The sequence below is a fragment of the Oscarella lobularis genome, chromosome 16, assembly GCF_947507565.1.
Source record: "Oscarella lobularis chromosome 16, ooOscLobu1.1, whole genome shotgun sequence".
NCBI lineage: Eukaryota > Metazoa > Porifera > Homoscleromorpha > Homosclerophorida > Oscarellidae > Oscarella > Oscarella lobularis.
The window spans coordinates 1,654,633-1,681,528 of record NC_089190.1 but is presented as its reverse complement, the minus strand read 5'-3'; the positions used below and the strand labels follow the sequence as shown (position 1 = coordinate 1,681,528).

At 50.4% G+C, this 26,896-nt stretch overlaps 1 protein-coding gene across 1 annotated transcript in view; it reads left to right on the top strand.

Annotated features, from left to right (window-relative positions):
* Positions 1–26,896, top strand: part of LOC136196799 (uncharacterized) — a 34,947-nt gene that overhangs the window by 5,180 nt on the left and 2,871 nt on the right. Inside the window, exon 10 of the mRNA XM_065986441.1 lies at positions 1–26,896. This exon is cut by the window's left edge and continues 2,598 nt beyond it. Within this exon, the coding sequence (XP_065842513.1) occupies positions 1–26,896 (26,896 nt within the window).

Here is a 26,896-nt window from a genome sequence, read left to right as displayed (position 1 = left end):
AGCTCGAGCGGTGTCGTGAGCCTGCAAGGAGTTCTTGATTTTGACTCGCAGAATTTCTACACGCTGAACGTCTCCGCATCAGACGACGGTGTTCCGTCACTAGCATCGTTTGTAACCGTCGTAATTCAAGTTCGACCGTCGGACGAGTATTTGCCTTACTTTGACGAACCGCTTTACAATGGGACGGTATCGGAGAACTCCTCATCGGGAACTAGCGTGATTACAGTCAGGGCGAAAACGTACAGCAACGCGACCGTTGTGCAGTACGAGATTGTTGGAGGAAACGTGGGAAATGCGTTTGAGATCGATGCCCTCACCGGCCTAATTTCGTCTCGGAATTCTATTGACTACGAGACGGCTGCAAAGTACACGCTGGTGGTTTTGGCCAAAAGCAATCAAAGAGAAAACAGCACTGTTCGAGTCATCGTCCAAGTTGATTCGGTAAACGAATTTGCTCCTCAATTCAGTGACCCAGGACCTCTCAATTTTATCGTTTCTGAAACGGAAAAAATCGGATTCACCATTGTGATCCTAAACGCGACAGACAACGATACAGGAATAGACGGAATTACCGTCTTTTCGCTAGTCAACGCATCGGCTTCGTTTGGCGTGGACTCGGGTGGTCGCGTGTTCGTAGCCAAGTCTCTGACAAACGTCATCGACGAAAGCCTTCTCGTGAGAATAGCCGATGCAGGGCGGCCATCTCTGTCGTCAGAGACAATTGTTAGGATCACAGTCAATCATCTACCCGTCTTCAGCCGTTCTTTTTATAACGTGCAAGTCAGAGAGAACGCAACTGTCAACAGTACTGTTGCACGGTTTGTTGCTGGCGACGACGACGTGGGAGCCATTGGATCGGTGGAGTATAGATTGATTGGAACCACAGCCTTTCGCATTGGACGCGTCACGGGAAATCTGACGGTTGCTGAACCGCTAGACTTCGAAACGCGCAGCCAATACAATTTTACTCTACAGGCGTTCAATCCATCAAATCCCAGAGACTTTTCCTCGGTTTCTGTCGCAGTTTCTATTGGTAACGTCAACGATTTCGCACCAGAGTTCACAAACCAAACGTATCAAGCAGTTTTACACGAAGAGGCGTCGTTGGGAACGTCAATATTGACGGTATCAGCTATTGACTTGGATTCTGGTTTAGCTGGAGAACTGACGTATCGAATTGCCTCGGGAGCTCAATCTCAATATTTTTCCATAAACAGCTCAACGGGCGAAATTTCCGTCAAAGGAAGACTCGACTACGAAACTCTCTTTCCGAACGCGGTTCTCACCTTCGCCGTCGAGGCTCTCGATCGAGGACAGCCGCCCAAAGTCGACGTGGCATTCGTAAGCGTTTCCGTTCTACCCGTCGACGAGTTTCCCGTCGAGTTTGACCGCGACGTCTACGTAGCTGACGTGACCGAAAATGCGACCGTAGGGCAAGTGGTTCTAACCCTGAGAGCCGTCGACGACGATCTTCCATCCATTAGACCGTCCGTCCAGTTCAATCTCACTGGAAGCGGAGCTGGATCAACATTTCAGGTTGATAAGAGTACGGGGCAAGTTTTTTTGATAGCGTCGCTCGATCGCGAAACCAATGCGATTTATAATATGACTGCAGTGCTACTGACGTCGTCGATGCCGTCATCGGTTGTTCACGTCAGGGTGACCGATGTCACCGACTCTCCGCCTTACTTTAGTCGTCGTCTCTTTTCCGGAACGGTGAAGGAGAATTCTACAGCGGGCACCTCTGTGTTCACCGTGTCCGCTGCCGACGATGATCTTAACGATTTTGTCACGTATTCTCTCATAGACTCGGCTGTTCCTTTCACGATTAATCCCACCTCGGGCGTGATTGAAACGACCCGGGTTCTCGACGCCGAAAGTCGGATTAGCTACCTGTTTGAAGTCGAAGCGATTGACAGTGTCGGTTTGACTGGACGAACCAATATCTCCGTTATCGTTCAAGACGTTGACGAGCACGGGCTCGTTTTTACCCAGCCGTCTTACGAAGCTACCGTAACCCGAAGTGCACCGCTTTCCTATGTAATCCTGCAAGTGCAAGCCGTCGATGCCGACGTGTCAAACCAAGGCGCTGTAAGCTACCTCGGGTTTCCATCGATACCATTCAACGTGGACTTCAGCACTGGAGAAGTTCGGGTTAGAAGTTTGCTGTCCTCCTTTCTAGCAGACGACTATGTAATTAATGTGATAGCAAGCGGCCCTAGTGGCAGTGCTTTCGCTACGATTACGATTACCTTGATCGATCACGACGTCCCGACGTTCCAGCCGCAATTCTATACAGCCAATATTTCTGCATTTGAAGTCATCGGTACCGTCGTATTAACTGTCTCAGCATCAGACATTGACGTCGGAGACGAGGTGATGTATTCCCTTGTTAAATCGGCTCAGTCTGATTTGTTTTCCATCAACTCGACGTCTGGAGAACTGACTGTCGCTGCTGAGTTAAATCCGCCGGGATTGTCGACGATTTCCTTCGTCGTCAATGCAACGGATCGTTCTGGGCATTTCGATCTAGCCAACGTGACCGTCTACGTTTACGGCCTTAAAGACACGAACGAATATAGACCAACATTCAATGTAAGTGTATATAATGCAAGAATGGACGAGGAGAGCCCCATTGGGACTTCTCTGATTACGGTCAGTGCTTCTGACGATGACGTCGGACAAGACGGCATTGTCACTTACCGGATACTGAGCGGCCAAGGAGCAGCTTATTTTCAAATAAACGAAACGACTGGTGTAATTACCTCGAAGAGACTGATAGACTTCGAATTGCTGTATCCCAACACCACGTTGGAATTTTTTGTAGAAGCCGTTGACGGGGGTAGAGCACCTAAAGCGGACGCCACTCGCGTAGTGGTCGAAATCTTGGAAAAAGACGAGTATCCTGTCGTTTTCGAGACTGCCTCGTACGTTGCCAAAGTCAGCGAAGGAGCATCAAGAGGAGAACGAGTAGTCAGACTTCGAGCGTTCGACAGAGATCTTCCTCCGAGGGAACTGCAAGTCAAATTCACGCTGAGCGGTTCTGGAGCAAACACAAAGTTCACCGTGAACGCCACGACTGGATGGGTTTACGTTTCCGACTCGTTGGACCGGGAAACGGTGGCTCAATACAATTTGACGGCACGTCTAGTCGACACTGTGACGAATATGACGTCCACTGCAAGTTTGACTATCGTCGTAGGCGACGTAACGGACTCTCCGCCCTATTTCCTTCAGCCCTTTCAAGCTGGATCGATTGACGAGAATTCTCCTCAGGGAGACTCGGTTATGTACATCAGGGCCGGAGACGACGACGTCAACGATACCCTAACGTATTCCTTGTTGAATCAGGCGGTGCCCTTCGCAGTGAACCAAAGCACCGGCCTTGTGACGACAACCGCCGTTTTAGACGCGGAAAATGAGACTGCTTATACCTTTCTCGTTGAAATTCGCGACTCCATTGGTTTGACTGCATTGTCTAATGTCACCGTTACAGTAAACGACGTCGACGAATTCGGAGCTGTTTTCGAACAATCGGAGTATAACGCCATTGTGAGCTTATCCGTTCCTTTGGGACACGTTCTATTTACGACGAGGGCTTACGATCCTGATGTAACGGCAGGAGATGATAGTTTCTTCTACTTTTCCGTTTCCGTTCCCCCCGCACCGTTTGCATTGCGTTCCAGCACAGGAGAACTATACGTTCAAAAGCCCGTAACGGTCGCGCAAGAATACTCATTAACTCTATTTGCTCAGGGCTCCTCTCAAGTGGCAGCCGCTTTGGCGAGAATTGAAGTTATAGCCTACGGAACGCCGGAGTTTCCACAGCGGAGTTACACTATTAATGTTTCGGCTACTGCGTCGCCTGGAACGGTGGTTTTATCCGTTCCTGCAACGGATTTAGACTTCGGCGACGCGCTAACGTATTCTGTCAACTTCTCTTCGTCGTCTGGTCTTTTTGACGTCAATTCGACGACAGCTGATGTTTATGTCGTTTCTGACCTAAACGTGGCTGGAATTTCAAATGTTACGCTTGTTATTGCGGCTACTGACCGAGCTGGTCATTCCGGCTTCACCGAGATTTTTATAACGATTGATGGCCTTGCGGAAACGAATACACACTCACCGAAATTCAATCAATCACGCTATAACGTATCAATAAATGAAGAAGAGCCAGTAGGAGCTACTGTTTTTACGGTCACCGCTGACGATCGCGATCGAGGTGCAAGTGGGAAATTGACGTACGAAATTTTGCAAACCGGATTGGGTTCTCATTATTTCGCCGTCAACAGCAGCAGTGGTGAAATATCAGTAAAACGAAGAATTGATTTTGAGTTTCTATATCCTAACGAAACAATCGAGTTCTATTTGGAAGCAAGAGACGGCGGAAGAGAACCAAAAGTGGCCGTCACTCGAGTGACAGTCACTATCACGCCAATCGACGACAGTCCCATTGCGTTCGATCACGCTACATACGATGTCGACGTATCAGAAAACGCAGCCTTAGGCCAAGTCGTCGTCACTGTTCGGGTGGTCGATGATGACTTGCCTTCGGAGACTCCAGACGTCGATTTCAGCTTCGTTCCTCCTGCAAGCGCATTTCGTGTCGACAAAGCCTCCGGTGAGGTGACAGTGGCTGGACCTCTCGATCGGGAATTGGTGAGCGTGTATCGACTGACAGTCAGGGCTAACGACTCGACTACTTCAGTATCCGCCGGACTGACGATTAGGATAGGCGACGTATCGGACTCGCCTCCGTACTTTTTGTCTCTTAGCATACTGGGATCGATCAGGGAAAACTCTCCTGTTGGCAGTTCAGTGCTCACCTTATCAGCGAATGACGACGACCTGAGAGACACACTCTTCTACAGCTCTCAGGATTCATCATCTATCCCGTTCTCCATCAATCGCACGACTGGTCTAATAGTGTCTACCCGCGTTTTAGATGCGGAGAACACGAGCAGCTACACGTTTGCCGTCGAAGTCAGCGACTCCATCGGCCTGACGGCGGAGGCAAACGTCACCGTTTCTGTACTCGACGTAGAAGAACACGGACCGCGGTTCGAAAAGTCTCTCTACACTGCCGTCGTCACTCGAAGCTACCCGAAAGGTTCTATTATCACACAGGTCAAGGCTATTGATAGAGATCAATCGGCGGCAAACCAGCAGGTGGTGTATTTGGCTATTCCATCACTACCATTTAACATCGATTCGAATGGAAACGTTTTCGTAGCGCAAGATTTGACAACCGTTCTTGCACCTTTGGTCTACTCTATTGATATCCTTGCCCAAAGCGTTACCGGTTTTGGATCCGACCTAACGACAACTGTTATCACTCTGCTTGATCACGGTGTTCCCGTTTTTGCCGACGAACCGTACGTCGCTGCCGTCAGTGCTTTTGCTCCTGTCGGGACGGAGATTTTGACTGTTTCGGCGACCGATCTCGATCATAACGACAGACTATCATTTTCTCTAGACAATTCGCTGGATGCCGAATTTTTTGCTGTGAATTCGTCAAGCGGACAGCTTACCGTTTCGTCGACTTTGAATGCCAGATCTCGCTCCGAATTGAATTTTGTGGTTCGGGCCACCGACGCGGCAGGACATTCCACGTCAGCAAACGTGACTATTCAAGTGACTGGCCTTCGAGAAGAAATCGCTCCAGTAGAATTCTCCGTTTCCAGAGGTTTTTCCTCGGGATCTATCCAAAGAAGAAGTCGGTCCACATACGCTCTCCCCTTGGGATTTTTTCCCAATTCACCTCGAGGAGCATCGGTATCAATAAGCGGCCGCCTTGGCTCTTTATTCTCGACTAGATCCTTGACGATTGAACGACTTCCGCCCTTCGATGCTACCGCTCTGTTATTAGAGAAAAATGTGTGGGAAGAAGATCCCTACGTTCGTGTCTTGGTTCAAGTTCGAGACAGCGTTGGCAGTACACGCGTCTCCGTTCCAACGAAAGCTTTGGTAAAAGTAGAGGGAGACGGAGTCTCGCTCTCGGCTTCGTGTACAGTCGACGTGTCAAGCGGTCATTGTACGGTGAACGTCGATATTTCTAAAGCCTTCGCCAATGTCAGTAATCCGCTAGTGATTTCCTACGGTGTAACCCCCAATCGAATTATGGGGGCCCTATCAATCCAACTCGTTTTGCACCCGACTGCGACCTATACGACAATCAAAGGCTCGTACGTCATCGCTCCGGCGAGAAATCTCTTCGTCGGCAGTCACTTCACCATTCCCGTTTACGCCAACGGCGGGCACGCTCTGAAAAATTTCCTTATCGAATTCGTCGCCGGTGAAGGCTTAGACATTGTCGGTGTACAGGCCGATTCCAAGTGGTCGGCCGCGTACGCTGGAGACACAGCCCGTAAGCGAGCAGTGACGGGGATTCTGAAAGATCTTCAGTCGGTTCCGCAAGGGCTTGTATCTGACCAGGAATTGCTTATTACCGTCAGCCTGAAAGTTTCGTCAGCGGCCAACCTCGATGGTTTTTCCAACTTTAGCTGCCGTGTGATTGAGCTCGAGAACGTGAAGCAAGAGAGCGTCGTGCCGTCTTCCGGATTCGCTACCGCCGTCACTCGGTTGGGGATCAATTCTACCGGCTACGTTTACGTATCGGATACTCCTGTCATTGGCTTAGTTGGCTTTGCGGACAAAGCGGAATTGGCGAACACGGCTGTGCTCGATGGAAAAGCCGTTGAATCATCTATAACTGTTAGGGGATGGCGAAAAAATGGAACTTTAATCAACCTACCGTCGTCATCTCTCACCTGTCTGAGCGATAATACAGAAACTGTCCAAGTAGCTGATAACTGTGACAAGTTTCTACTCAACGGAAGCGAAACAGGGCAATCCTCTTCCGCTCAAATATTAGTCAATTACGACCTACTGTCGCTGAAATTACCTGTGAAAGTTTGGACGCCTATTTTGCCATTGAACGTGAGCGTCAAAGATAGTGTACTGAATCGAGTGTCAAATTGGCTGGACGCCGGCAGTAATTGCAGACGATCCTTGTACCAGCAAACGCCGTTTTCCGTCACGACCTCATTTGGTGACGGAAAGACGGAGCACGTGGTGGACGTGACAGACTTCGTGAGTAATTTCGTCTTCATTACAAACACTTCAGTTATTGCAACGTTGCCTGGAGAAAACGCAGTTCGAGGACAAAACGAAGGTGCGACTGAATTGATGATTCGCGATCCTTTCAATCCGGCAGCATCTCTCGGTTCCACCAAGTTGGAGTGCAGCAATGAGGCTGTTCGAGCTGCTTACATTGACGTATTTGTCGCAACGAGCGTCGCATTGGGACCCTTTTCCGGGTCTCTCAGTTTGACGGGGACCCAGTCGATCGACGTAGCGATTATGCAGGACTTGGACTTCGAAGACAAAACGGCGAAAGTGTTTGGCGTTCTTTGGTTCGACGATGGGGCATATCAAGACGTCTCGAGCGATTCCGGATTTCAAATAAGTAGCACCGATAGTTCGGTTCTAACAGTATCGTCGTCTACGACTGTCAAGGCTGTGGGAAGTGGATCGGGAGAATTGGTTTCTGCTATTCTACAACCATCGGGATGCACTGGAGAGCCGGTCATAGCAAGAGGAACGGGCGCCGTTTCTGTCGACTTGCCCGAGCCAACTGACGTGGCCGTCACTGTTGCGTCGACCCTCGCCGCCGTCGGCGATCCGGCGACAGCGCCTCAGCGCGACGCTATTTCAAGCGCAGCGAGCGTCGTCGTGCGTTTAGTGTACTCGACTGGGACACGAGATATGACGACCGATGCGAGAACCGTCTACAATGTTTCCGCGAGCAACGGTCTATTTACGATCGTCAAAAATCAAGGTCGAGTCTCCGTCGTTGCGAACTCCGACGGACGATCTGGTACGGGAACGCTAACGGTTCTATTTACTCATGTAAAGACTCAAAAAAGCGTCCGGATTACTGTAGCAACGACCACTGGTGTTTCTCTTCAAGCCAGACCCTATCCGTCGTATCCCGGCTCGTCTAGTCACGACGCTAGCCGACTGGAGCTCATTGGTCCCACTGGAATCTATCAGCAAGCTGCTATGGAAGTCAAGCTTTTGCTCAGCAATTCAAAAACAATCGATGTTTCGCAAGATTCGGGGACGACATTTGCTGTCTTCAACTCTGGCATGAATGTGTCAAATAATTCAGCTGTGATTATTGCAAGCAGAAATCGCTTTTCAGTTGCTGCCGCACCAGCCGCCGTAGACGTTGTCGCCGACTTTAACGGACGCAAATCAAGCCGAATGATCCTCAGAACGAGTACAGATCGAGTGAACGTCACTGGAATACAGAACATCAACTTTCCTAGCACTCTCAAAGGAGTCGTAGGAACGATTCGATACGTGAGTGCATCTGCTTCATTTTCCGACGGTACGGAGTACACCGATCTTTTCTCCGGCGGAAATTCTGCACTACCAGGCCTTATGACTCTAACTAGTTCTAATCCCGACATTGCGTCGGTCGATTCGCAGACGGGAGGCGTAACGTTGCACGACAGCTACAAAAAATTGGTTCTGGTCACTTTTCGAGCAAACGGCACATCGGTGACGGCATCGACTAGCCCGTTTGCTTGTAATCTAGATCCAACAGTCGGTGACGTGGATCTTGGAGAATCTGTGGGCGTCCCAATTGCTGAGCAAACGGTAGGCAACACGTTCACTGTGCCCGTTCGAGTCAACACGGGAGGAAAATCACTCGGATCCGTCGACTTGACAATTTCCTACGATGACGACTTATTTAGCGTTATCGAAGTGAGCACGGCGAACACGGATTGGCCGGGCGGCCTGTTCTTTGCCCGCATCGACGATCCGCCCGGCGAGGTGAACTTCGGCGGCACCGCCGACGCCAACAGCGGCGGATCTGGTTTTCACGTCTGCAACGTGAAGTTTCGAGCATTGAAAGCGGGAACGGGATTGCTCACGGGAATCGTGACGACTCTCGCCGACTCTACGCTGAGAGCGCAGCCGATTTTGCGCGACGGACCGTACGATTTCGTCGCCGGTAACGTAGAAGTCGACGTCGGCGGGAGCGGTGGAGTGAGACGGCGTCGCGACGTGGCCTCGCGAACGCGTCGCAACGCGCCCTGCTCCTCTCCGCCGTGCAGCACACTTGACTGCCCGAGCGGGCGTCGCGAAACGGGCGATGCGAACGGCGATTGCGTGTTCGACATCAAAGACGCCGCCTACACGCAAATATACCTTGTGGAAAATCTTGACGGATTTGAATCGAGTCGCGGCCAAGTGCTCAAAGCCGAATTGTTGTCGGATCAAATCGTTGCCATGGACGTGGACCTCGATCGAGTGATAACCAGCTCCGATGCGGCGTTCTTTGCTCAGGTCAATTTTGGCCTCTTGCGTTTCGTGACCAAATTAGCCGTGCAGGCGCCAGGAGCAGATGGATGTCTTTTTACGTTGTCTGCTCGTTTGTTGCAGAAAGGAGATGTGGCCGCTCCAGAAAGTCAGACGTTTGTGTTCTACGACTTTGCCGGTGATACGTCAAATATTCAGGAGCAGTTTAATAGCACTACCTTTGTTCAGGGAAAGATTGCCACTGGCAACAAAGGTACTGGTTTACATGGCGGAATTGTTCAAGCGCTTATGAAGAATGCGACTACTGGTGAATACAGTGTCGAAGCGAGATCAGCGTTCAAGGAAGCGCACGTTGGCTTATCTATTATTCAAGTCACGACCAATTCCAAAGGACTTACCAGCGACGTGCGAACCGCTTCTATGTTTGGAAGGCAAAGTTCGCCGTCGTACAAATCTCGCTTGCAGGTGTTGCTGAACGTAGGAAAAGACAACGTAACTATCGTACGAGACGCTGGATACAGTCCTTTGAGAGAAATACGCGTAAACGAAACAACGAATCAGTGTCAAGAAAGGGAAGCTGCTACTTCGACGCCAGCAACAATTTCAACCGTTCAGTCGTCTCGTTTAGCAGAGAGAACCTCTGTCTCAAGTGAAGTGATATTTTCAACGTCTAGTAGCGTTCCTTTGTTCACCACCTCCATTCCCCTGTTCTCAACAACTTCTATTGCGGAATCTCCTTCTCTGATTTTACCTAGTGGACTCTTTTCTTCGCGACAGACGTCGCAAGTTACGACGTCAGAACCGGCAGTAGTTTCGTCGGTCAAATCATTAGTCTTCTCCAGCTCTTCCGCTGCGTCAGCGTCGCCGTCTTTGCTATTGCCGATTGCTGTAACATCCTCTTCACTTTTCTCCGTGCAATCCGTCGCGGATTCAACTATAACAACTACTCGTGTTTCGCCAACTGAAGCCTTTTCTTCTGCAGTTCCATCCGGTGTGGTATCGTCGTCAACGGCATATCAAAGCTCCAGTTTATTCACTCAGTCGCCGTCGTCATCTTCGGAAGTGCCGTTTGCTATGACATCCTCTTCGATTTTCTACGTGCAATCCGTTGCAGATTCAACGGCTCGTGTTGCGTCGCAAGTCTTTTCTTCTGCAGTCCCACCTGGTGTAGTATCGTCGTCAACGGCATATCAAAGCTCCAGTTTATTCACTCAGTCGCCGTCACCATCTTCGGCATTGACAATTTCTTCTTCGATTTTTTACGTGCAATCCGTTGAGGATTCAACTTCTCGTGTTGCGTCGCAAATCTTTTCTTCTGCAGTCCCATCCGGTGTGGTATCGTCGTCAACGGCATATCAAAGCTCCAGTTTATTCACTCAGTCGCCGTCGTCATCTTCGGAAGTGCCGTTTGCTATGACATCCTCTTCGATTTTCTACGTGCAATCCGTTGCAGATTCAACGGCTCGTGTTGCGTCGCAAGTCTTTTCTTCTGCAGTCCCACCTGGTGTAGTATCGTCGTCAACGGCATATCAAAGCTCCAGTTTATTCACTCAGTCGCCGTCACCATCTTCGGCATTGACAATTTCTTCTTCGATTTTTTACGTGCAATCCGTTGCAGATTCAACTTCTCGTGTTGCGTCGCGAATCTTTTCTTCTGCAGTCCCATCCGGTGTGGTATCGTCGTCAACGGCATATCAAAGCTCCAGTTTATTCACTCAGTCGCCGTTGTCATCTTCGGAAGTGCCGTTTGCTATGACATCCTCTTCGATTTTCTACGTGCAATCCGTTGCAGATTCAACGGCTCGTGTTGCACCAACCCAGGTCTTTTCTTCAACAATCCCATCTGGCGTAGTATCGTCGTTAACAGCATATCAGAGCTCCAGTTCTTTCACTGAGTCGCCGTCACCATCTTTGCTAATTGCTGTTACTTCGTCTTCCACTTTCTCTGTACAGTCTATTGCTGAGTCGACTACGATATCACCAAGTCAGTTTTTTTCGTCAGCAGCTGCCATTTCAACGGTGGAGCCTGCCCCGTCTAGTTTTGTCACGGTATTGCCCGAAACTTCAACACCGTCATTTCAATTTTCCTCCTCGTTCGCATCTTTTGCCACGTCTCCTACTACTGTTGTGGAGAAATTTGTAAGCAGCGTGCGCTTATTCACTGAATCGTCGATAGCGGAATCTCCTTCTCTGATACCACCTAGCGAGGTCTTTTCTTCTTCGCAGATACCGCAAGTTTCCTCATCCCAACCGGCAGAGCTCTTGTCAGAGTCAAGCGTTTTCTTCAGCTCTTCCACTGAGTCACCATTGTTGGCAACTTCTCTTACTTCGTCTAGTGCGGGATTGTCAGAGACGCCCCGACCTTCGTCAACTGCGGTTCCACTACGTTTCTTGCCTACAAGTGCCGCACCACTGCCAATTTTTTCTTCGGCTGTGTCTTTGGAAAAATCTTCGGTAAACTTAGTTTCAGTGTCGTCTTCACTTCCTCAGTTCAGCTTAGGACGTCGCCCTTTCTCGTCTGTGGTACGATCTGAAGCCGTATCTTTTGCAGTGCCTTCTTCGACAGCTCTATTGACTTCCACGGCAGCGCCGCCTTCGTCGAGTACCTTTATGCATCCAACATCAGTGTTTGGATCAGCGGTCTCGTCTCCGGACAAAGTGTCTGAAACTACTGTAGCAATCATAGCTGCAACGTCGGAACCCGAACTGACGCAAACTTCATTCACAGCAGAAATTTCAAGGGCGACACCGGTGTACTCTGCTTCGTCGACTTTAACTTCTCTTGCAAACCCGAGCGCAATAACGATTCCGTCGCCTGTCTCGCTTCTTTCGTTGCCTACCGTTGTCGTAGCGCCTGTTTCGTCAGCGACGTCTTATTATGAGAGTTCGTTTTCAAGGAGTACTATCCCATTGTCGTCATCTTTGACGTCAACTGCGCCTAGTTTTGCTCTGTTTTCAACTATTCCGACAGCTGCTTTGCCTTCGACTTCGACGGCAGAGTCCGTTTTTGTGCCGTTTATTTCGTCAACAGTCGCTTTTACTTCTAGCAGCGAGTTACCACTGACTTCTTATCTGTCTCTTCTGCCAAGTTCGCAATCTCAGTCATCAGCTATAGAAAGCACAGTGCAGACTGTCATTACCAGTGAAACGACTTCATCGCTTTTCTCAACTCGTCTGTTTTCAGCATCGTCCTCGTCAGTGCTTCAGCCGTCACCGACAATGGCTGCGTGCCCCGATTCGCATTACTTCTGCGGGGTGCTGTCTCTTTGTATTCCAACTGAACAGTCGTGCCCCAATGTAACAGTGGCACCGATCGAGACGACGTTAACAGCTCCGGGATTTATTGTAGGAGACCTAAATCAAAGATCAGCCGACGAATATAACATCGATTTTGGATTTTTTGTCGATAAAGTGCCAGGATCGTCTGGGTCCTTGAAGGCATCTCTTGGAGATCGACTTCAGTCGTCTACTCTACGATATTCGTCTAAGAAGCAAAATCCCGTGAAGATGCAAGCCGTTCTCGTCTCCAACGAAATCTGGGAGGACGATCCAATCGTCAAAGGATACGTTCAGCTGCGAGACGAGGCACACAACACACGAACTCTCGCTGCGACAGTAGAAATGAAAATTCGTACGCCAATCAGAACCTACTCGGCTTCAACGAGCAACTGCAACGCAGTAACGGGAATATGTGCGTTGTCGTACAGCCTCCCGTTTGCAGACTTGTCAGCCGTGCAATCACCTTTGGACGTGACCTTTGATTTCGCAGGCAACTCGGCTCCGGTCAGTCTATCTGGAGCTTTGACTTTGAAGAGAAAGCAGACGTGGACGATTAGCAGAGATGTGATCGTTCAACTGCCAGCACACACCGTTTATCCAGGACAATCGGTTAGCGTTCCCATTTACGGCCACGGCGATTATCCCCTAAGCAATTTTCTTCTAAAACTGAGAGCAACGTCCGGAATTTCTATTTCCGGAGCGACGTTCGACGCCAACGTATGGACTGGCGTCTCGTCAATAACTGGAAATGAGATCACGCTCAGCGCCCTTCGAAAAGAACTAGAAAAACTTCCCGACGCGCTTGTAACGGCTCCCGAACTTCTCGTAACTGTCCAACTTCGAGCGTCGTCGTCGATCTCCTCCTACGGTCCTCAGAATATATCGTGCGACGTACGAGAATTGAAAAATTCGAAAACGGATAATATTTTGCCGGGCGGCGCGTCGTCTTTCCCGGCTCCGGCGAAGGTCGTCGATCGATACGGCAACAGCTCATCGGGTGGAATTATCGTGGCAGAGAACGTCGTCCGCGGTATCCTTCCGTACGCTGACCAGCCTGAAATCGTCAATACGGCCAGTTTGGACGGGAAGAGAATTTCTAGTCCGATACGAGTGCAGGCTGCGTATGCCGACGGGCAGCTGAAGGCAGTGAGCGGAGCAACGTGCAGCGTTCCGTCTACAGACGCTCTGCGACTCTCGAAATGTGAAGTGTTTTTGGATGGCAGTGAAACTAACGGAACCGACCGCGTTGATGTTTCTGTATCCTTTGGGTCATACGTTATCCCTGTGCCTTTTCGCGTGTGGTCTCCCCAGACAAGCAGCGTCAAGTTGTCCGTATCGGATGCGGTGTTGAATTTGGTTACGGACTGGTTCGACGAAGGCGATTCGTGTCGGCTGAGATATCAGGAGGCGACGATCAGTGCAACCGCGAGTTTTTGGCTGGGCAAGGGAAATGCGCACAAAGTAGTCATAACATCTTACGTCAGAAATCTTCTCGTCTCGTCTGATGAATCCGTACTGCGAATTTCGTCTCTGGGCGACGGAACGGTCGAAGGTCGTCGAGCGGGAAATGCGACTCTGAGCATCGTCAGAGGAAAAGACAGTGTGCTGGATTCAGTCTCCATCACTGTTACTAACACTCCCGTAAGGGCTGCATTTCTCGAGGTGATCGTTGCCACGGGACTCGACGCTACGCTCAGCGCTTCTTCGTTTAGTCGATTAGCGACCGACGCACGAATGGACGTATCAGTTCTGCAGAGTCTCGCCTTTGAGGGCACTACAGCTGAAGTGATCGCATCTGCAGTGTTTACGGACAGTAAAAGAATGCGGGTAACCACCGGAATCGGATTGAGAGTGAATGCGACAAATTCTAACATTTTGTCTCTTTCCGACGCGACGAACGTCCAAGCAGTCGACACGGGCTCGGGAAATTTGGTTCGAGCAAGTTGGGATGTTGATCGTGCTTGCGCACTCAATGCCTCTTCGTCCGTTTTGGCGCAAGGTGACGGGCACGTCGTCGTCAATATTCCTCCTCCTACTCGCGCCTCCGTTTCGGCTTCAGCAACTCTTTTGACTTTGGTGGGAGATCCCGCATCGAAACCCCAAGCCGGTCGACTTCCGACGTCGTCTCGCCTTACGGTGCAATTACACTACAATAGCGGCCAAGTCAAAACGATGACGCTGGACTCGCGCACAATTTATAACGACTCTCTGTCTGGTGGACTATTTACAGTCAGAAAATCAGCGTCTACAGTTACTGTTGTTCCCAACACGGCAGGCATGACGGGAAGCGGAAGTCTACTAGTTAAATTTACGCACGTCAGTCTGACGGCAAAAATAACCATCACAGTGAGTAAATTTCAGTCTTTATCCATCAATTCTCGTCCCTACCCGACGTACAGTGGATCAACTAGTCATACAGCTACGGAACTCAACGCAATCGCTTCGACTAATGTATATCAGCAAGCCGTTCTGTCACTCATTCTGCACAGAACAGACGGAGGCAGTGTCGATGTTTCAACAGATACTCTGACGTCATATTCAGTTCTAAACAGCACTGGTCATTCAAACGATGCCGTTCTTTCAGTCACGAACAAAAACAGACTTCAGCCGACCGGCACCGCATTTGCCGTCGTCCTGGTGCAAGGCGACTTTGCCGGGAAGAAAACGGATTTACGAGCCTTGGTCATCAACGTCACATCTGCGCCTGTCGTTGTTCAGAGAGTGCACAGGTTTACTTTTGTGTCGACGTTTTCTGGCGTTGTTGGAACGACTCGCCAAGTCGACTTGGGAGTCACGTTCAGCGACGCAACCCGCTTCGATTCGATTTTCGATAGCCGCGGCCGATTGCTACTTCCAAATTTGGTCAGTTTCTCTTCTCCGTTTCCTAGCGTCGCCTCCATCGATGCCGCGATCGGAGACGTCACCCTTTTGTCGAACTATTATCAGAAATTTTCTCTATCAACAGCGGCGACCGGAACTTCGGTTACAGCATCGACGAAAGCGTTCGCTTGCAATCTCGAGCCGGCCGTGGCGGACGTCGATCTCGGACAGACGTCAGACTTGCCCTTGCCGCAGCGTCGAATAGGCGATCAGTTCACGGTTCCCGTGCGAGTCAACACGGGAAGCAAAGCGGTTGGCTCGCTCGATCTGAAAATCACGTACGACAAAACCGTTATGCGAGTTGACAAAGTGGAAAAGGGCGCCGATTGGCCGAACGTCGATCTTCTCGCAACGATTAACGATCCGCCAGGCGAAGTAGCGTTTGGCGGAACTCCAAACGGACAGCTGACCGGCTCTTCGGAGCACGTGGCGACGATCTTTTTCACCGCTACGGCAGCGGGGACCGTCAACGTCGGCGGTCGCATAACGACGTTAGCCGGGGCGGACACGGGCGGAACGCTTCTGGCGCCGTCCGGCGAACCTTTCGTTGCCGGAAATGTTACCCAGGTGGTGACGAGTAGTCGGAGGAAAAGAGACGACGGCGAATATCCTCTTTCAACTCCTCCGCTGGCAGGTAGCAGACCTAAACGAAATGCATGCAATCGTCCGTGCGACGTTTGTCCAAGCGGAGCGCGAGAGACGGGCGACGCGAACGGCGACTGCGTTTTTGACATCCGTGACTCTTCGTACACGCAGCTTTACGTTCTGGCTGCCGTGGACAATTTTGTCACGGCTCAAGGGCAGACGCTGAAGGGAGAATCGCGTCCATACATGCTCAAGGAGATGGACGCTAATTTAGACGGAGATCGTACCAATGATGACGCGCAGTATTTGGCCCAAGTCAACTTCAAGTTGGTTCGTTTCGTTAGTAATGTCACGACGACGGCAGCAATTGTCGACGGTCTTTGTCAGATCGAAGTTAGCGCTCGTCTGCTGTCGAAAGGTGATGGCTTGGCACCGATCGACCAAACGTTTTTCTACGTCGACTTTGCTCACACCAATTCGGATTTCCAGCGACAATTCGATGCGACCAACTTTACGTCTGGTCGTAAGGTGGTGGTCGATAAAGGAGCTGGTTTGTATGGAGGCATCGTTCAGGCGGTCGATCTCGGCGACGGAAAAACTGGAGTCGTAGCCGAGTCTGCAATCGACTTTGGAGACGTCGGAATTTCGTTTATACAGGCCACAGTCAATCAGGTCAATCAGTCTAATTCCGGCCGCCAGCGACCCATGTTTGGAGCGTTAGGAAATTCTGGCTATTTGTACGGTCATAAACTCGACGTGAAATTGCCGGTTGCTAGTCAGTCTTTTACCATTGTGCAGTCAAGCGGATACAATCCTTTGGTAAGAACGAATGGAACTCTCGTTTGTTCTGCGACGACCGCTGCTACTCCGACAACGGTAGAGGCGACAACTTCCGCGTCACCAAGTACTGCAACTCCTTCTGTAAACGCGACATCTTCGCCCATCGTTACGACCATTCCACCGACAAACTTTTCGACTCCGACTTTGAATGCTACTTCGGTTTTGCCAACGAATGCCACGCCGACGACTTCGAACGTTACTGTTCAGACTCCGACAGCAAACTTCACGGGAAACGTGTCGTCTACAGAGCCGACAAATTTCACTTCGCCGACGCTCAATGCGACGGCAATTGTTTTGCCGACGAATGTGACGGTGCCGACTCCTAGTGCAAACTTCAGCCTTAATGTTTCTACCACGGCACCGTCAAACGCCAGTACACCAACAGGAAACGTCTCTACTCCTCTACCGACTAATGCAACTTTTCCAACCAATGAAACGACGAATGCTACTGTGGCTCCAACTAACGCAACTCTACCGACTAATGCCACTTTACCAACTAACGGAACTGCGAATGTTACAGAAGCGCCGACAAATGCCACTGTGACTCCAACAAATGCCACCGTCAATGCAACGTCTCCCGTCGTAAGTGCGACAACTGCAACTCCATCGGAAATGACTTCTGCACCTTCTACAGCCGCTCCTCCTAGACCCGCAAGAGTTCCTATAGCAGCGACCTTGTCTGGAGTCGGCTTTCCAACGAGCTCATTGAATCAGAAAACCGATACGTCATTTGAATTACCTTTTGGTTTTTTTGTTGACGACGTTCCCGGAGCTTCGGGTCAGATAACTACGCGACTCGGATCAAAATCAAAGTCGTCGTCCTATTCTACTACTCGTCAGTCGGCAAGCCTTCTTCGAGCTGTCCTCGTCGATCGTGAAGTGTGGAAAGACAAGTCCTTTGTCAGTGGCTATATTCAAGTTCTTGACGCCAACTTTAACGTGCAGAAAACATCAGCACGGGCCGAAATTCGCGTCACGGTTTCCGGTACGACCTACAAAGGCAGTTGCGCGATAGGAACGAGCCAGAACGAATGCAAAGCGAGAGCTACCATTCCATCCTCCGTGTACGCAGCTAACGATGTTTCTGCCGACGTAGCTTTTGGTTTAGCAAATAATGCGGACATTGTTAAATTACCCGGAGCGGTAACGCTAAAGAACACCCAGTCGTGGTCCGTAACAAGGGGAGTCGTCGTCATCGTTCCAGCCTACTCTGTTTTCCGCGGCGACACTTTTAACGTGCCCGTCTACGGCCACGCCACGTATCCCATCACCGTGTACAATTTGAAATTTTCTCTCGCGTCGGGGCTCCAGTTCGTTTCAGCTAGCGCTGGTGCAAAGTGGGACACGCAGCAGGACGCGCAGAGCGTCAATGCGAAGTTAAAAGATCCGTCTTCCGTCGGACAGAACGTCGTCACCTCGCCGGAATTGCTTGCGACGATTACCGTGCGAGTGCTAAGCGCGGTTCCCCTCGACGCGTTTTCTTCGATATCGTGCACTGTCGTGGAGTTGGTGAATTCTAAAGACGAGTCGGTTGCATCTCCGGCTTCGACGTTAAACGCTACGGTTGTCGACCGTTTGACCAACAATAATATTCAAGGATCGATTTACGTTACGAACAACGACGTCATCGGCATACTTCCCTATGCCAGGCAATCGGAGCTGGTAAATACTGCGGCACTAAACGGAAATCGCGTTTCTTCTGGGCTAGTTATTCGAGGCGTTCGACCTAAAGGGACTGTTGAGACGCTGTCGAGCGGTTCCTCTTGCACTAGTTCCGATGCTCAAAAGCTCAAAGTTTCGTCGTCGTGCACGACGGCGTATCTTGACGGAACGGAAACGAGTGGATCGGCTGCAATCGACGTGACCGTGGTTCATTCAAGTGAAAGCCGCAAGTTGTCGTTCCGCGTTTGGCATCCTTCTGGGCCAGCGTCTTTAGAACTGCTGGATCCCGTTCTGAATCCTATCAGTGGATGGCGCAATCCGAGCGATAATTGCTCGTCGTATTACCAATCGACGAGCTTTTCGGCTGCGACGAACTTCTCCTATAACGGGAAGGATTTCGTCAAAGTAGACGTGACTGCCGTCATAGAATCTCTTTTGAAATCGCTTGATGGAAGCATTGCAGACGTCAGTGGGGGCAAGGTACGCGGAAAAAAGCCGGGCACGACTGACGTGCAAGTAACTGTCAGTCCCGGAAATCGCCTAATTGGAAAAGCAACGGTTATTGTTTCGACCACGCCCGTATCGGTCTCTTATCTAAGCACTACTATCTTTACCGACGTCGCAATATCCTTGGAAAATCCGTCTCCGTACTCGAAACTTTCGAGCCAGAAAGGAACCATTTCCGTTAATCAGGTTCTGAATTTTGAGGGAACGACAGCAGACGTTGTAGTGGCGGCAGTTTTTAGTGACCAAACGTTCATGGAAATCACTTCAGCCGACGGCCTTACGATTAATTCAACCGATTACAATGTCGTCTCGCCGTCCGGCTTGTCTCAAATCAGGGCAGTCGATTCAGGAAAAGGAGATCTGGTAGCGGTTGAGTGGTTGAACGACGGTCGTTGCCCAAGTCCAGCAATTTCTCGGGGGAAGGGGTACGTGGACGTAAAGCTTCCCGATCCGACAGGAGTCCGCATAAGCGGAGTAACAACGCGGCTAACGCTTCCAGGCGATCCGGCAGCTGACGCAGGAGTCGCTACTCAGTCTGGAATATCAGTGACCCTACTCTATCCGCAATCGAGAACGAAAACTCTAACGACAGATCGACGAACCGTGTACAATGTGTCAGAATCGAAGGGCTTATTTACCGTCACTAGAACTTCATCAAGCGTCCTCATTAAACCGAACGGCAATGGAAATGTTGGAACGGGCGTTTTGCGTGTTCAATTTACTCACGTCTCTTTGGAGAAAACCGTTACCATAACGATTACGAAGTATCAAAGTCTTGCCGTTCAGGTTACTCCTTACCCGACGTACAGCGGATCAAACAGCAAGCGAATTACTGTCCTGAATCCAATAGCGTCTACTGGATTATATCAAAGAGGTGTCATTTCAATGACGTTGAGTTTAGAAGACGGTTTTACTATTGACGTTACGAGCAATGGTAAATCTTCGTACCGGGCACTGCAAAAGGGTTCTAATGCGGCAGACGGCCAAATTCTTTCTATCACCAACTTCAATCGGATTGGAGCTCGAGGAAATTCAGGAACGGCAGATATTGAGGGATCGTTCTCTGGTCAGCAATCGAGTCGACTCTCAATAGTCGTCACATCAACGCCCGTCGTTGTAAAATCAATTAATTCGTTCTCATTTTCGTCGACGTTCTCCGGAGTGAAAGATAAAGCAACGGAACGAGTGAGAATAGGAGCAATCTTTAGCGATGATACTCGGTACACGACGCTGTTCAACAGCGGCGGAGCCGTTTTGCCAGGTTTACTCAATCTTACGAGCAACAATCCCGCCATTTCGATAGCGACAGCATCTGGAATAGCCACCCTACACAATAACTACCACAACGTGATCACGTTGACGGCAACGGCAGAAAGTGGAGTCTCGCGAAGTATAAGCACGGCGGCAAACTTGAATCCAGACGGCGGCGACGTGGATTTAGGAAGCACTTCAGGCGTGCCGTTGCCTAGCCAAAAGGTTGGCAACAGATTTACGGTCGACGTTCGAGTGAACACGAACGGAGAATCAGTCGGAACTCTAAAACTCAAAGTCTTTTACGACAAAACGAAGATGAAAGTCATTGCTTCCGGCACCGTTCAGGGATCTGGTTGGCCAGGCGGTTCTTTCTTGAAAACGGTGGACGATCCGCCGGGCGAAGTTTCGTTTGGCGGCAGTCCTAATCCATCGCTACGCGGTACCGCCGTTCTCGTGGCGCGGATACAGTTTGAAGCGCTTCAAGCCGGACTTGTTCAGCTGGACGGCGAAATTGAGACCATGTCTCGCGCTGGCGTCGACGATTCTTTGATTGTTCCTTCTGGCACGCCGTTTGTGGCCGGCGAAGTCATTCAGGTAATCACTTCGTCGAGGAGACGGCGAGAGAATTTCGACGAAATAATCTCCTACGATGCTCGATCAAACCGTCGAGCGAAAAGAGCATCTCCTTGTCCTAATCGACCTTGCGACGTATGCACTGGCGGTCGTCGAGAAACGGGCGACGCGAACGGCGACTGCGTGTTTGATTTGCGCGATGCCACCTACGTGCAATTATACGCTCTCGTATCGAGTACGGGATTCAGTACGGCTCAGGGAAAAGCCGTTCAGTCCGAAGTGAAGCAGTACATGCTCGACGAAATGGATGCCAATTTGGACGGCCTTATATCGAGCAAAGACGCTTTCTTTCTGTCGCAGGTCGACTTCAAGTTGATGCGTTTTGTGAAGGACGTCGAAGTGAACCTCACGACCAATGTGACTTCTAGAGCGTGCGAACTGACCTTCTCTTGTCGTCTATTGCTTGCTGGTGATCAGCCGGCTCCTGCTGATCAGTCGTACCTCTTTGTCGACTTCGCTCATTCTAATCCACTCTTTCAAGCGCAGTTCAATGCGAGTCAATTTACAGTTGGTTCTGTTGCTGTTCAGTCGAAAGGGAATGGACTTTATGGCGGTATCGTCTCAGCAACGTCCGTCCAGGGAAGCGGAATTTTCCGCATCGTATCATCTCCTACTGCTATTGCTCTTTCCGGCTTTGGCATCTCGTTCATGCAAGTGACGACAGACCAAAACAAGAACTCCGGCCCGGAAAGACAGTCGGCAATGTTTGGGATCAATCAGAAAGACTATCCAAACCGTCTCGACGTCACCATAACGTCAGTTCAGCCGAATTACAACGTCATTCAAAGCAGCGGCTACAGTCCACTCTTTAAGTACAGCGGCGGAGTATGCCAAGCATTACCACCAACCCCCACTCCAAGAGTAACTCCATCGACGACGACGGCAAATTTGACGATAAATGGTACACTGTTTACTCCAACGGCATCAGCAAACGCCACGCTCTCTATAAACGCAACATCGACTCCAAGCAACGTCTCGGCGACTTCGCCTCCTGCTTTAAATTATACGTCGTCGCCTGCAAACATCACGGCTTCTCCTGCAACTGCTTTGCCAACACCTACATTTGGTCCAACTTTGTTTCCTTTTCCTCCCGTACCCCTGCGGACGTCGCTGACCGGTCTCGGCTTCTTTTTGGATGGTGCCGAACAGACGGGAGCATCTTCTTTTCGTCAGAAATTTGGTTTCTTTACGAACGGCCGAAGTGGAAGCACGGGAAGATTTTCCGCCTCTTTGGGCAGCTTATCGGCAAGCAGCTCCGCTTATGCCAGCGAAAGTCGAACGCCGACGGAACTCAAAGTCGTGTTTGTTGAAAACGAAATTTGGAAGGACAAGCCGACATTTACGGCGTACATACAAGCAGTCGATGACCGCTTTAGCGTGTGGACACAGAGATCGACTGTCGAAGCGCGACTGACAATAGGCTCAGACGTCTATAAGGATTCGTGTTCCGTGGGTGGCGGAGTGACCGAATGCAAGGCTGCAGTATCGGTTCCTACGTCGAAATTTCAAGCTGGAGTGAAAGCCGATGCAGCTGTCGGCTTTCTTGGAAAAGCCGACTACGTTGCACGGAAAAGTTTCCTGACTCTGAGAGACACTCCTAGTTGGTCTCTCAAGAAAAACGTCATCGTTGTTCTTCCCGCCTACGATCTCTTTCCGGGCGATAGCGTCCAAGTGAACGTTCACGCCGAAGCTGGCTACCCAGTCACGGTGTTCTTGCTCAAATTTACTCTAGATTCAGATGTGGAGTTATCCTCTGCTAGTGCGGATGCGAATCGGTGGGTGCTTCAAAAGGATGCCGACACTATTAGCGGTCGCTTGAAAGATCCAAAATCAGTGAGCACAAACCCGACGACCGGTCCAGAGCTTCTGGCTACCGTCACGTTGCGAGTTAAAACGTCTGCGTCCGTCAATCGGTATGCAACTGCCTCAGTTGAAGTTCGAGAGCTTGTTAATTCGAAAAATGAGAACATCGCTTCAAAGGCTTCTACTATTGCCGGACTTTTGGTCGGCAGATTTGGTGCCAATAGTACTGGGCGATTTTACGTTGCAGAAAACGAAATTGTGGGAATTCTACCCTACGTCAATCAGGCCGAAATTCTCAATTTAGTTCCGCTGACCGGAAGCAGAACGAGTGTGAACATTGTGTCGCGAGGTGTTCGTGCTAAGGGAACAATAGAAACCATCTCTTTGAGTCTGTCGTGTACGATTGATAAAGGCAATACGGCCAAAGTCGACTCCGGCTGCAAAGAGGTATATTTTGACGGTACGGAAACAACGGGGTCATTGAAGTCCACAGTCACCGTTTCAATGAATTCTCTGACGTCCAGTTTTGATGTCATGATCTGGTCGCCTGCCAAACGAAGCGTCAACGTCATTGTAGACGATGATGAACTGAATGCCATTAGTGGATACTTGAATCCGAGCCGAAATTGTCAGAATAATTATCAGTCGACTGCGATACAAGTGACGGCATCGTTTTCTCGCGGAAGCGGCAGCTCGTTTTCTGTTGACGTAACGGAGCAACTCAAATCTCAGCTAAGAGTTGTTCCTTCAGCAGGAATTTTAACACTCGACTCCTCCAAGCCTTCCGCAGGCGGCGAAAGCCCGGGGGTGGGCGAGGTAGCAGTCTATGTAGGCAACACAAAACTGGGATCTTCTCCTGTTCGAGTGAGTAGTTCTCAAGTCGTTGTGCAGTCTTTGAGTGTGACAGTAGCGACAAGCGTTACAGCAAGGGTACCATCTGGCTCCTATATGAAAGAGACTGTTCAGACGGCCACTGCCACGGTGATTCAGAATTTAGATTTTGAAGATAAAGTTGCTCAGGTTGCAGCGACGGCTATTTTCAGTGACTCCACGGACGCGGAAGTCACGATCGCCGATGGTCTAGAAATAAACAGCACAGACACGAACGTCGTTTCTGTAGCCAGCCCGTCGTCTGTTAAAGCCGTAGACACTGGCTCGGGAGCGATTATTCGTGCTCAATGGCTACTTTCATCGATATGCCAAAATGCGTCTAGGCAGAGCGTTATTGCTGAAGGTTTTGGAAGTGTTTCTGTTTCTCTGCCATTGCCTACAGGAGTTACAGTCACCGGCTATCAGAATCGCATTACACCCGTTGGAAATTCAGCGTCGAAACCTCGGTCGGGAGCAATTCCGACGAAGAGTGGAATCATCGTACGCCTGGTGTACTCTGGAGGTCGCACAAAAGACATGACGACAGATCAGAGAACCATATATAATACGAGTTTCTCCAACGGACTATTCACCGTTAATCGCAGCCCATCAGGAGTGCCTACTATTGAGCCGAATGGCAATGGAAAAACGGGTACAGGAAAACTCGTCGTGCAGTTCCGACACGTTCCTCAGTCGCAGACGATTAACATCGTCATCGTTGGTTTTCAAGCGCTTTCGCTCAACTCTCATCCTTACCCGACCTATTCGGGATCGTCGAGCAAAACAGAGACGACGCTGAACAAATATGCGACTACGGTGACGTATCAGAAAGCCATCTTTCAACTGACGATGCGTTTGACTAATGGAGACGTCATTGACATATCGACGGATTCCTCTACTGTTTATCGGGTTTTCGCACAGGGAACATCGACAATTGACTCATCTATTGTTGGAATAACGAGTGGAAATCGAGTTGTTCCTAAAGGAATTGCTGGGACTGTAGATATTATTGGCGAATTCGACGGACACGCTACGACGAGATTGAGCCTCACGGTGACAGACTCCCCTGTAAACGTCGTACGATTTACTCGCTTTTCTGTCGCCAGCACGCTACGCGGAATCAAAGGAAAGGCGAAAACTCGAGTCTCGCTTTCGGCTGAATTCGATGACGGGACGCAATACGGTACTCTATTCCCAACGTCGGCAAATGCAGCGATACCCGGTCTTGTTGCCTTTACCGTCGACACGCCAACAGCCGCGTCGGCAAACTCTGCCACAGGCGACATAACGTTGCAAGGAAATTACCACGAACTAGTGACTATAACGGCACGATCTGGAAGCGCGGCTCGCTCTGCTAAGTTCGCCTGCAATCTCGATCCAGACAACGGTGACGTTGATCTCGGTCAAACGACAGGGGTGCCGTTGCCTTCGCGGAAAAAGGGAGTATCGTTCAACGTGCCTGTTCGGGTAAATACGTTTGGAAAGCAAGTAGGCACAATCGATTTGGAAGTGTTTTACAACGATACGCTTTTGGACGTAACCGCGGTGACGACGAAGGGAACTGCCTGGCCTGGAGGGTCCTTTCAATCAAGAATCAACGATCCTCCGGGTCGAGTAGTCTTTGGCGGCAGTCCGACGAATGGAATAATCGGTAGCTCCGTTTATATTGCAGATATCACGTTTTCTGCTCTCGATGCGGGCAACACTCTGTTGCACGGAAGCGTTCGGGTCATGGCGAAGTTCGGTGTTGACGATTCGCTCGTCGTGCCAAAAGACACTCCGTTCGTTGCCGGTCGGGTCGTTCAAGTCATTACAGCGTCGCGCCGACGGAAAGCGACGGGCGGAGATGCGGTTTGGGAGCCCGCCTCCTCGAGAGAGCGGCCGGCGAGAGCCGCGTCGTGTGCCAAGCGTCCGTGCGCCGTTTGTTCCGGCGGAGCAGCGCGCGAGAAAGGGGATGCTAACGGCGATTGCGTCTTTGATTTGCGCGATGCGACGTACGTTCAGTTGTATGCGCTCGTCGAGGCGAACGGCTTCACTACGTCCCAAGGAAGGGCTATCAAAGCGGAGGTGAAAAATTACATGCTCGATCAGATGGATGCCGACTTGGACGGTCTAATATCAAGCAAAGACGCGTATTTTCTCTCTCAAGTGAATTTCGGTTTGATGCGATTTGTCGATAAGCTGACGGCGAAGATAGAAACCAATGCAAAGTCGGGCGAATGCGAATTGACTGTAACTATGGACTTATTGACAGAAGAGGGCAAAAAAGCGCCGCCAGCCCAATCATTCGTCTTCATTGACTTTGCTCATTCGAACCGTGCGTTTCAAGTTCAGTTCGACAATACAGTCTTTAAAGTGGGTACTGTGGTCGTGGCACGAAAAAGTTCCGCACTGTATGGCGGCATCGTGAAAGCGTCGCATATCGCTAACGCGACGTACGGCGTTGTAGCATCTCCGACAGCAATTCGTCTATCTGGATTCGGATTATCGCTTATGCAGGTGACGGCTGATACGCGCCATCAAACCGGTCCTGAACGCCAATCGGCGATGTTTGGCATCAACTCAAACGTTTACCCGTATCCCTTGGACGTCAAATTGACCGTCTATTCGGTTCCCTACCGCGTCGTGCAAAGCTTCGGCTATGGACCTTTGACAACGTTCAATGGGTCGGCAGCGTGCCCAGTTCTTCCGACTGGTCTCACTCAGAAGCCGCAGCCCATCACGACGGAAGGGTTGAAAGCGACCACAGCGAGTGCGACGGTTCGCAGCGCGGCGGCATCGTCGTCGACGGTTTCCGCGCCGACTGTTCTGACGTCAACAGGTCCTGCAACTACGCGAAAAACAACTGCGGCTCCTCGGAGTACGACGTCTGCTCCATCTACTTCAACTACAGCCGATCAACACGGGGAAGTTTTCGTGCAAAGAATCGGAGATTCCTTTGTCGAAACGTCGTGGTCTCCGCCGAATTCGGTTGTCGAAAGGGATAATTCGACTTACCAAGTTGTTATTGTTTACTGCCCGCGGCAAATGACATCAACCGTGCCGTCAACCGTGCCGTCAACCGTGCCGGACTTGGCAAGCAGGGAATATCCCTGTCCTGAAGCACAAGTCAAACAAAAGGGCGAAGAAGACAAACTCGCGCTCTACCACTACGAAGACAATCTTTCGCCTGACTCTGATTATTACATTCAATATCGATCTGATGCCATTATTTCGTTGTGGACGTTCTTTAGGACAGACGGCACAGGCG